The following is a 12200-nucleotide window of genomic DNA, read 5'->3' as shown; positions in this document are numbered from 1 at the left end:
AGATCACAGAGAGGGGGATCCGCGTTCTGTATTTTTCTCTGCCAGATGTGATGTGAAATTATTCACCAGACACTGCTGAAGAAATCAGAAACCCCCATAATACACAAAGTAAAAGCGTGCAATTACTCAATACACCTAATGTTAAACATAATCTACAATCTCGTCGAAATCAACTATTTCCCCCTGAACATTTGGATTTTGAAGGTGCGTTCCTTATTCTTACATAAATATCACTTGCTTTCTATGATATATCCAAATAGAGTTCCATCTTCTCTGATATATGTAGTGCTCAAAATATGCGATTCCTTGGAGGAACATTGCTTTAATTTACAAAGTCTCATTAGAACACATACAAAAATAGCTATTCTAAGATTAATCATGTTTTCAAAAATGAAGTGGTAGATTTCGTTAGTTGAACATATTTGGAAATCTTTCAATATCACAGGCCTGCCAGAGTAATTGGGCCTAGATAGGGGTACAGTAGCCTGGCTATGTAATTACACTAGAAAATAACTACTACTATTATTACTACTACTTCTACTACCACTAATAATAATGGCTAAACCTTCAAATAATGGTCCTTATTTTTGGCCAAAATGTACTTTATCAATCCTAAAATCCTAAAGAAACAGATCAAGTTGCATATCTGTTTGAAGGAAAGATCATTTGACGTTTGGATTTTGTCCAAAGTAACGCAAGCAAACTCAGGTAAATTGATAAACGCACACTTTCTTTAACCTCACTGTCAACATGTTGACGTTGTGTGGTTGTTTTTAGCTGTACATATGATCTTTTGGGGGGGGGGGGTTCAGTGTATTTTGAACGCGTTCAGACAATGCAATTAATTGTGATTTAAAAAATGCGTGCACTAAAATTACAAAAAGTTATCTCGAGCTGATTAACTCCGACAGATTTTATATAGCAGCACTCTTCTTCCGTCTTCTGACCGACCATGAGAGTGCACGGTTTGTTCCAGTGCTGCAGAGCGCGTGCCTGTGTCGATCTGTAGTTTTTGTAGCAGATTGTCACATCTAGGCGGCGACACGGAGTCCCTTTTATCTAAAAACAACAACATTTCACCTTCTCTTTCTTTTAGTCAAAATGCTTGAGCACGTTTGAGTGACCATGGAGTGCGTTTGCCGTCATGTAGTTGAGTGTTAATACGTCGAGAATATTGGGAGAAGGAAACTTTTGAAGGAATCCAAGGAGCTACAGTTGAAAACATGGCTGTTCGCGAAGAAGGAGAGGTTTTGCACAGTAAAATCAGGCACCACGATGGGGTTGCCAATGCAAACAGCACAGAGKGCTTCAGGAACGGCTATGTGAAGAGCTGCGTCACCCCTTTAAAACAAGACCATCAAAGGGGATTTTTGTTTAACGTCTGTAGGTTTTGCAATGAYGACATTCTGAAWTCAAAAATATTTCGAWTTTRTGGCCTATACCTGGGTGCATTCYRAATTTTTGCAGTTTCGTTGCTTATTTCCAGGAGCTTGCAAAGTGACTTCAGCTTTTGGGATTTGCGGACTTTTCTGTCGGGCTTCTCTCAGTCCATCAGCCCTCTCTTTAGCATAGGCTGTGCATTRTTCTTTTTGACKTTTTATTTAAGGAGGAAAAAGAGGGAAAGTAATAKATGTTGGCTTGTGTCACTGCCAGCATCATGTTACTTAGGGGATTTTTTAGTTTTGCGGTTTTTGCAGTGGGGAGAGGACCAACACCAGATGCAAATGTTTGGCAGGTTGTTATTCGTGTTGGGATGTGTGGGTCTCCTAACACTGATCCCCACTTTGAAACTCAAACACAGTGTTCTGATCCTGGTGTTTGCCAGTGTTGTGTGGTTGGTGTCTTTCACCAGTCTYAGCTGRRTGCCTGCACTCCTGAGACCCGTGTTTGCGTGTTTMGCSGGTGTCTCAGGCWCGCTCTTGTCCCTCTGTTTTGACCATTATTACCCGRCGAGGGAAACGCCGAATAGGATCTCCAGCAGCGAGGAGAAAGTCCCTGTGATCAGACCCAGGAGAAGGTCCAGTTGTGTTTCTTTGGGGGAAACGTCGACCAGCTATTATGGCAGCTGTAAAATGCCTCGCAGACCTTCATTACCGTGCATATCCAGAGAACAGGTAGGTCATGGGCTGGCATAAAGTTCATCATTGCCTACATTCATTTGTGCAAAAAGTATCACTGACTGCTCAGAGTGAGCACACGTGCGCAAGAGTACACAACCTTGAGCCTGTGGTCTCCAGCAAGGAGGCAATTCAACTCCATATCCAGAATGCATAGGCCTACAGTAGTCCAGACAGACAATCACCCCTACACTGCTGAGCTATTCACCATCCAGGTCATTCACCTCTACTCACACCAAATAATCGTCTCTTGAAATAGACTAGTCTGATTGTCCTGCAATAATTAAACCCATATGACTATAACATGCAGCACAAGCACCAGAAAGTCAATTTACCTAAGTGACTTTTATTCAGACATTCTATTCTTGTTTGTTGAGTGTTGTGTTGATGACAGGAAAACCTGTCAAACAAGTTAAGTCCAAGTTAAAGCGTGATCACTTATGGTAGAGTAATCAATGCAATGATCATTATTTAGTAATTCACTCACAGGCATAATTTTCATATAGGCATAGAAAATAAGTGGTTAGTGCTACATTTTATTTTATTTATTGGTGCGTGACTGTTATTGAAAGTTGTATTGTCAATCCTGTTTTGTATTTAACGCCACTTTAAATGTGTACATGACACTGCAACAAAATTTCCCCATGGGGACAATAAAGTAAGTAAGTAAGTATTCACTAATATCTGAAGTGCTTTATAAGGTTATTATTTCACTGTAGATTGGATACCCTGGTGTGAGGCCACTGCAATGGAAAGTGTGAGTAACATCAAGTGTATTTATTTGGCTTCAACACTCACTGTATTCCAGGCAATGTATTGTGACCATTCCCCAATAGTTCAAGATGGAAGATATTCATCTAAGACCCCCAATAGTCAAACATCCTGTTCACACTTACAGTTGATTGTAAACAAACAATATCACTGTGACCCAGCTGAGCAAGGCAAGTCCTTTTTAAAGGTTGTGTCTGTAAAATGTTATAGACTACAATTTATTTAAAAAAAATACCCCTTGATTTTATGAAGAAAGACAACTTGATGAAATAGCTTATTACTTTCTTACGCAGGCCCAATCGTAACATTCAGGGATGTGAAATATTGCTAGCTTGCTTACATTTTCAATATCTAAGCTCAAGAACCAATCGTGTATCAGAAAGAAGCTGTTTTTGGAAGGACAGGGCCATCCACTCTGACAGTAAATAGACATCAGGCTTTAACATCAAATGATGTTCCATATTTTAAAACCCTAAAGGAATGTAATTCATTTAAAGATGTATAATAACAGGCTATTTGTGTGTAGAAACTTTATGGATTGCAGTCTGGCTTTATTTTATTATCAGTGATGGTAGCTGATTCTAGTTTATTTGTGAAATATTTAGGCGTAATGTCACACATTAACAGTAAGAGTTTTCAAATCCAACGAGGGCAATATGTTCAGCTGACATTTTAGTATGTGCCCTGCCCTCTGACCATATTAGATTAGCCTATCATATTGTTCATTGTCAATTAGATTTATCCAAATTTAGTTTTGCCTCTCTGATTCTGTCTATGAACCTGTGACGTTTTATTTTAAGTCGTTTTATAAAAGTGACCTGCCAAATATTGTTTCAGCAATAGCCTTTTGTTGTAAACTGGACTACCTTAAAGATGAAGATAAGACGCATAAGCTGCATAAAGGATGTTTTATTACGGTGTTGTAATAGCACACTTCACTCATACAACACAACACTGAATTTGTTGTTTGTTCATTTGACTCATTGTCCTGCAGTGGATGTTGTCAGGAATAGATTGCAGACTCAAGTCTGGATACTACCATACAGGTCTGGTCTAGCGTTAATGTTGTCAGGCAGTGAGGGGCATTGGTGTAGACCAGTATTGATCAGTGAAATAAAGTTGTCACTGCCTGTTGTCCAATTGTATTGACTTAAGAGAGGACATTACCCAAAACGTGCTACTGTCCTAGCTGAAGGACCATATTTTAATATCGCAGGCAAGGACGTTAAGAGTGTGATGATGTGCACGTCAGGTTCAGTGTCCACAGTCAAGTCCTGTATGTGACACTTTGTCATGATGTAGTGTAGACTAATAGTAATTAAGCCTAGCTCAAATATGGTCTTAGCGGACACAGTTAGTTTGGAACTGAAAGGACGAACTCAAACGTAATACTAACCATAGATCATACTTGTCATCCACACATGCATAGATTACTGGATTTATTTGGTCACACATTAAATGGCGCCTCATATCATGACATTACATGATTTGTTGGTCATTGATTCATCAGAAAATATATAGTAAAATAATTTATATTTTTGGGGGGTCAGCACATGATGCTTATGACAAATGCTGTGTGGAATGTGGAAAGGACTAACTCATGTCACTTGAAAAAAAAAAAATGAAAAAAGATTTTGACCTTAAAAGAGATTGTCAATGTTGCAAGACACAATGTGGAAAAATACACAATTTTATATAATAAGGTTTTCCACAAATTAATATTTCCAAATGAACAACACCACCATATACGATCAGTGGTCAACCACATTTGGGTTTGCATACAAAGTTTAGACGCGATCCTTGCTTTTGTCCTGAAGCTCTGTTGATATTGACATGATGGTATGCTGTGTGTCCTGTTCTGCATTACATCCATTTGTTGCCAGACAGTGATGCATTTAGGCCTTGTTTGTTAATTGTTTCTAGTTTCCACATAACAAAAGTTCAGTGTTAGCTGCCAGGCGCGTATCAACACCAACACCTTTTGATATGAGACCATTTGCAGCTGAAATCAAAGTAATTTAAAGTCTTTGAAAGACAACTCTGTTTTAATAGGCCTGTCTCTTGCTGGAACTCTCACATGATAACTACAGTTGAAGTCGGAAGTTTACATACACCGTAGCTAAATACATTTAAACTCAGTTTTTCACAATTCCTGACATTTAATCCTAGTAAAAATGCCCTGTCTTAGGTCAGTTAGGATCACCACTTTATTTTAAGAATGTGAAATGCCAGAATAATAGTAGAGAGAATGATTTTAGTTCAGCTTTTATTTCTTTCATCACATTCCCAGTGGGTCAGACGTTTACATACACTCAATTACTATTTGGTAGCATTGCCTTTAAATTGTTTAACTTGGGTCAAACGTTTCAGGTAGCCTTCCACAAGCTTCCCACAAAAAGTTGGGTGAATTTTGGCCCATTCCTCCTGACAGAGCTGGTGTAACTGAGTCAGTTTTGTAGGCCTCCTTGCTCGCACATGCTTTTTCAGTTCTGCCCATAACATGTTTTATGGGATTGAGGTCAGGGCTTTGTGATGGCCACTCCAATACCTTGACTTTTGTTGACCCTAAGCCATTTTGCCACAACTTTGGAAGTATGCTTGGGGTCATTGTCCATTTGGAAGACCCATTTGCAACCAAGCTTTAACTTCCTGACTGATGTCTTGAGATGTTGCTGCAATATATCCACATAACTTTCCTTTCTCATGAAGTCATCTATTTTGTGAAGTGCACCAGTCCCTCCTGCAGCAAAGCACCCCCACAACATGATGCTGCCACCCCCGTGCTTCACGGTTGGGATGGTGTTCTTCGGCTTGCAAGCCTCCCCCTTTTTCCTCCAAACATAAGGATGGTCATTATGGCCAAACAGTTCTGTTTTTGTTTCATCAGACCAGAGGACATTTCTCCAAAAAGTATGAGTTTGTCCCCATGTACAGTTGCAAACCGTAGTCTGGCTTTTTTATGGCAGTTTTGGAGCAGTGGCTTCTTCCTTGCAGAGCGGCCTTTCAGGTTATGTTGATAGAGGACTCGTTTTACTGTGAATATAGATACTTTTGTACCTGTTTCCTCCAGCATCTTCACAAGGTCCTTTGCTGTTCTGGCATTGATTTGCACTTTTCGCACCAAAGAACATTCATCTCGAGGAGACCGAACGTGTCTCCTTCCTGAGCGGTATGACGACTATGTAGTCCCATGGTGTTTATACTTGCATACTATTGTTTGTACAGATGAACGTGGTACCTTCAGGCGTTTGGAAATTGCTCCCAAGGATGAACCAGACTTGTGGAGGTCTACAATTTTCTTTCTGACGTCTTGGCTGATTTCTTTTGATTTTCCTATGATATCAAGCAAAGAGGCACTGAGTTTGAAGGTAGGCCTTGAAATACAGCCACAGTTACACCTCCAATTGACACAAATGATGTCAATTAGCCTATCAGAAGCTTCTAAAGCCATGACATCATTTTCTGGAATTTTCCAAGCTGTTTAAAGGCACAGTCAACTTAGTGTATGTAAACTTCTGACCCACTGGAATTGTGATACAGTGAATTATAAGTGAAATAATCTGTCTGTAAACAATTGTTGGAAAAATTACTTGTGTCATGCACAAAGTAGTTGTCCTAAACGACTTGCCAAAACTATAGTTTGTTAAAAAGACATTTGTGGAGTGGTTGAAAAACGAGTTTTAATGACTCCAACCTAAGTGTATGTAAACTTCCGACTTCAACTGTATGTAGGCCTTGTTATGGAACACTATCACATTCTGCTCAGGACTCTACGCTGACTTTTATTACAAGGAGCATGTGTGCATCTAAGTTGAAAAATGTAGGAGCACACAAAGAAATTTAGGAGCACAATGAAAAATATTTGAGGTAACAAGCCAGGTTCTTTGTAGTAATTGTGCAAGCATGACGGTCATGAATCTGAGCTCAGTGTATTCTCCACGGCACTTGGGGGGCTGTGGTATAGTGAAGTAATCATTGCAACAATTATCATCTGGGTGATGATTATTATTTATTTTGGGTTGGGGGGTGCACAGGTGCTCCCAAATTAAAATTCAAGGTTGCACAGCAAAATATTTAGGCGCATTTGCAAGTAAATTGGTCGCACTGTAGAGCCCTGCTGCTACATTTCACTATGCTGTTTTTTAAATGTGGAACACAAAGTTACACCATGCTATTTTTGTATGTAGGCCTACATACTGTGCTTGACACTCCTTTGTACACCTACTAATACAGTTCAAATAGCTATGATATAGGTCTACTTCATTATGAATTGTATAGGTCAACAAAGGCATGACTAAGTAGGTCCATAATGCAGAGAAGAGAAAGTTTTACATCTCATTTGCATGTCTATCATCTCACTTTGTGTCATGTATTCTGAAACCTCTGGTATTAGGTTAGACATTCTGAGCGTAAGACTTAGTGTCCCAGTGATGGATGTCCCAGTGATGGATGTCCCAGTGATGGATGTCCCAGTGATGGATGATCAGTGATGGATGATCAGTGATGGATGATCAGTGATGGATGATCAGTGATGGATGATCAGTGATGGATGATCAGTGATGGATGATCAGTGATGGGCCATAAGCAGTGATACAGTATTTCTTATTTTGGACTCTGATACCGTACATTTTTAAAGTTTGGTTTACATTGGCACATCAGTTATGTTTTTCTTAAAGATACTGAAGTTTGGATTTCAGCTTGATAGTTCATGCTAAAAAACAATGAATAGTACAGCCAAAACAGTCAGGCAAAAGAAGTCCAGATGTAGGCTAGTTTGGCTCTTAAGTGTTGGATACACAGTTGGACAAACGTCTTACATTTCAAATCAGATCAAATCATTACATAATCATCAGTGTGTTATCATATTTATTGTGTTGTTTTCAAGATTACTTGACATTCTTTGAAATTTATTGCAGTTTGACTTTAAGGGTGACATCATCTGTCTGCAAAACAATCCTTGCAGAGTGCAAATAGGCCTAGACCATAATACATGCAGTCGCAGTAGCCTTCTTTTTACAATGTCTGTGGGAAGGTAGTGATCATTTATGAAGAGTTCAGGTAAACAGTGTAAAAGTGCTTTGCACACGTCATTACCATCAGCAGTGGGCCTATTCCAAACTATTTAAAAAGTAACTTTGGGCATCTTTGCTTGCGTTGTATTTCGGACAGATAATGTAGCTCATTATCTTGTAATAGTACCCTCCCTCATATAGATAGTACAATTGTCATACTTTCAGGGGATGTTACTGAGGAAGGTACATTGAATCTGTATTCTTTGCTGACTAGCAAATGGCTGTGCATGTGTTGTGTATGGAGAGCGACATTAAGCCAATGAGCGTCTTACTTGGTTGAGATAAAGACGCCACACTCTGTCCTGTGATTTATTTGACCTAGCTAGCACACTGCAACACCTCAGCCTCTCCTGCACTTCCTGATTCTCTTTGGAAACTTAGTCATCATACATTACGCTTGCACTTTTGAGGTGTTTTAGCCAGTTGGTAGCCAACAGACCCTGTTGTGGTTCTTAAACTGATGGACTAGCCAACTATAGTGATAATTGGTCGTTGCAGTTTTGTGGGAATATCTCATTGATGCGCGGTCTCACGTCATTTCTGGACTCATGGCTTCTCCACCTGATAATCCCAGCTAACAGGCCCTCTCCCTGGCCCCTGCCTGTGAGTCACAGCCTTCCTTCCCACTTTCTAATGGATCTGTGCTCGTCATCAGCGCAGCCTTCTACGTCTTTAAACCCAACTACAGTGGCATGGACCAGAAGGTGCGTCTAGTGCTGCTTGATATCTGTTTGACATCTTGTGCATCATCTGTTTGACATTGAATTATTAGTTTGCGTTGCACAAACTCAAAAGAAAGCAAAACCTAACCTGAAACTTTGAACAAGGGCCTACAGTAAAACAGGTGTACATTCCTGGCCCCAGTGATGGAACCTTCTCTACCTGAAATGCAATTTTGGTCAAAGAAAACAGGAGATTGACAAACACATTTTCAATGCATGGTCCCATGCTCCTATAGTATAATGTGCCAGTATTCCATATTATACTATAGGAGCAGTCAATAGAACAATTAAACAATTGAGTTCACACAGTGAGTCAGGTTTTGAACTTGTAATTGTATTAAATGCTTGATTTCTGTAGTAAGATGGATAGCAGTATTATATAGGCTAGTATTATTCCTGCAGTATTACACTGTTGTTATCATGTTCTTTTTTTCAGTGATAGAATAATGGTAAAATACTGCACACATGAGAACGGTAGAAAGACCATACAGTGCTTTTACCTGTATAGGTTACATTTCTCACAGAATAAAACAGTCCTACATTTGTAGCAATGTTTTCATGGAAACAGACATGTTGGCCCCACACGTCCTAAAAAGTTCACACAAATGAAAAACAGTCACTTCGTCTAGGCATAAACCAAAGTCATTGCATGTCTTTTGGGGAAAAGAAATGCATGATTTGTTAGCAGACCGTTTCTCTTTTTTTGGGTGGTGTTTGGACTATCATGACAAAATAGACAGAATTTTTTTTGTCTATTGTTTGATGTGTGTCATTCCTGCAAAGGGGCAGGTTGGACATCCTGTGTAGTGTACTGACATCCTGTGTCACATCACTACACTTTGTGGCATATTGGTAGGCTAGATATGAGGACAAATATAACGTATTTAAAGAGAAAGTGATCCAAGGTTAATGAGTGACTTAAAGAACTTGTGTCCTATACATACACACATACACACAAAGTAACTGAGCTGTATGTTCTGTCTCTCCTGGTGTGAGTCTATGGGCAGTTATGGTTTTATCGGTTTATCTTGAGCTCATGAGGAAGTTTGTCTGGGTTTGGCATTGTGCAGCTGGAGGCAAGCAGGTCGGTGTGGTGGGCGGGCGTTGACGCTTGCTGAGGGCCTGTTATCGCAGGTGTTTGGCTTCTCAGCGCATGACTGCTTTTGCTCTCTGAAAAGGACATGGCTGCATGGGCTCCAACAACGCCCTCAGTCACCTCCCTACTGCTCATTCAGTCCTATTGCCTCTCCAAATTGATTCTTAGATGTTTAAAGCTCTTTATTTGTACTCTCTTTAGCTCTGATTTGAACCATTGATTGGGAATATTATAGCTTTGGAAACAAAAAAATCTATATATTCTCATGTACTTTAGCTTTGGAAACAAACAAAAAATATATATTCTCATCACATACTTTACTATTGTAGGTAGAACATCTGGTCTTTCTCCATCTCAAACAGGAACTTTTCAGTTCAGCAGTTGTTGAATTTTTTCTGACCGACATTAACACAACAAGGTTTAGAACAAGTTACAAAAACCTGTCAATGAATGGAGCAGGTTTCCTATCAGAGTTCGACCGATTATGATTTTTCAACGGCAATACCGACTATTGGAGGACCAAAAAAATCCGATACTGATTAATATTATTATTATTATTATTTTTAATTAAATATATGTATTTTTTAAATTATATATATTTTTTAATATATATATATATTTGTAATAATGCCAATTACAATAATACTGAAGGAACACTTTTATTTTAACTTAATATAATACATAAATAAAATCAATTTAGTCTCAAATAAATAATGAAACATGTTCAATTTGTTTTAAATAATGCAAAAACACAGTGTTGGAGAAGAAAGTAAAAGTGCAATATATGCCATGTAAAAAAGCTAACGTTTAAGTTCCTTGCTCAGAAAATATGAAATCTGGTGGTTCCTTTTAACACGAGTCTTCAATATTCCCAGTTAACCTCTCTTGGGCACGTGAGACGGTAGTGTCCCACCTCTTCGACAGCCAGTGAAACTGCTGGGTGCCAAATTCAAATACAGAAATACTCATTATAAAAATTCAGAAAACAAAACATATTTTACATAGGTTTAAAGATTAACTTCTTGTGAATCCAACCACGTGTCAGATTTAAAAAATGCTTTACGGCGAAAGCATACCTTACGATTATTTGAGAACATAGCCCACTAGACAAATCATTACAAACAGTAGCCAGCCAAGTAGAACAGTTACACATGTCAGAAATAGAGATAAAATTAATCCCTTAACTTTGATGATCTTCATATGGTTGCACTCAGCAGACATTCATTTACTCAATAAATGTTCCTTTTGTTCGATAAAGTCTCTTTATATCCAAAAACCTCAGTTTTGTTCGCGTTTTCTTCAGTAATCCACAGGCTCAAACGCAGTCAAAACAGGAAGACAAAAAAATCCAAGTTGTATCCGTAAAGTTCAAAGAAACATGTCAAACGATGTTTATATTTAAACCTCAGGTTGTTTTTAGCCTAAATAATCGATAATATTTCAACCGGACAATAACATCGTCAATTTAAAAGGTAAACAAGAAACGCACTCTCTCGGTCGTGCGCATGAAAAAGCTCTGTGACACTTTAGGGTCCACTCATTCAGACTGCTCTTACTTCTTAATTTTTCAGAATACAAGCCTGAAACAATTTCTAAAGACTGTTGACATCTAGTGGAAGGCATAGAATCTGCAATTTGAGTTCTAAGTCAATGGATACTGTAATGGCATTGAATAGAAAACTACGAAACCCCCCAAAAAACTACTTCCTGAATGGATTTTTCTTAGGTTTTCACCTGCCAAATCAGTTATGTTATACTCACAATTTTAACAGTTTTGGAAACTTTAGAGTGTTTTCTATCCAAATCTATCAGTTATATGCATATCATATCTTCTGGGCCCGAGAAGCAGGCAGTTTAATTTGGGCATGCATTTCATCCAAAATTCCGAATGCTGCCCCCTACCCTAGTGAAGTTTTAGGTTGTAGTTATTATAGGGCTATTTCTCTCTATACCATTTGTATTTTATATACCTTTAACTATTGGATGTTCTTATAGGCAACTATAGTATTGCCAGCCTAATCTCGGGAGTTTATAGGCTTGAAGTCATAAACAGCGCTGTGCTTGAAGCATTGCGAAGAGCTGCTGGCAAACGCAGGAAAGTGCTGGTTGAATGAATGCTTACGAGCCTGCTGCTGCCTACCACAGCTCAGTCAGACTGCTCTATCAAATATCAAATCATAGACTTAATTATAACATAATAAACACACAGAAATACGAGCCTTAGGTCATTAATATGGTCAAATCCGGAAACGATCATTTTGAAAACAAAACATTTATTCCTTCAGTGAAATACGAAACCGTAAAGTATTTTATCGAACAGGTGGCAACCCTAAGTCTAAATATTGCTGTTACATTGCACAACCTTCAATGTTATTCATAATTATGTACAATTCTGGCAAACGAGTTCGCAACGAGCCAGGCA

General features: G+C 38.7%; 1 protein-coding gene across 3 annotated transcripts in view; it reads left to right on the top strand.

Annotated features, from left to right (window-relative positions):
- The first annotated feature begins 1000 nt into the window (after positions 1 to 1000).
- Positions 1001 to 12200, top strand: part of pde3b (phosphodiesterase 3B) — a 79784-nt gene continuing 68584 nt past the window's right edge. The window contains exons 1-2 of one of the 3 annotated variants that reach the window (XM_023995668.2): positions 2025 to 2114; positions 2837 to 2874. In XM_023995668.2, the coding sequence (XP_023851436.1) occupies positions 2866 to 2874 (9 nt within the window). In that variant the 5' untranslated portion in view covers positions 2025 to 2114; positions 2837 to 2865. Of the gene's footprint in view, positions 2115 to 2836; positions 2875 to 12200 lie in introns of all 3 variants that reach the window. The other 2 variants (XM_023995667.2, XM_023995666.2) reach the window with 2 other exon arrangements.

Source organism: Salvelinus sp. IW2-2015, linkage group LG10 (assembly GCF_002910315.2).
Source record: "Salvelinus sp. IW2-2015 linkage group LG10, ASM291031v2, whole genome shotgun sequence".
Classification (NCBI taxonomy): domain Eukaryota; kingdom Metazoa; phylum Chordata; class Actinopteri; order Salmoniformes; family Salmonidae; genus Salvelinus; species Salvelinus sp. IW2-2015.
Note: the sequence above shows the minus strand (reverse complement) of the source record. Positions and strands in the feature narration are given on the sequence as shown.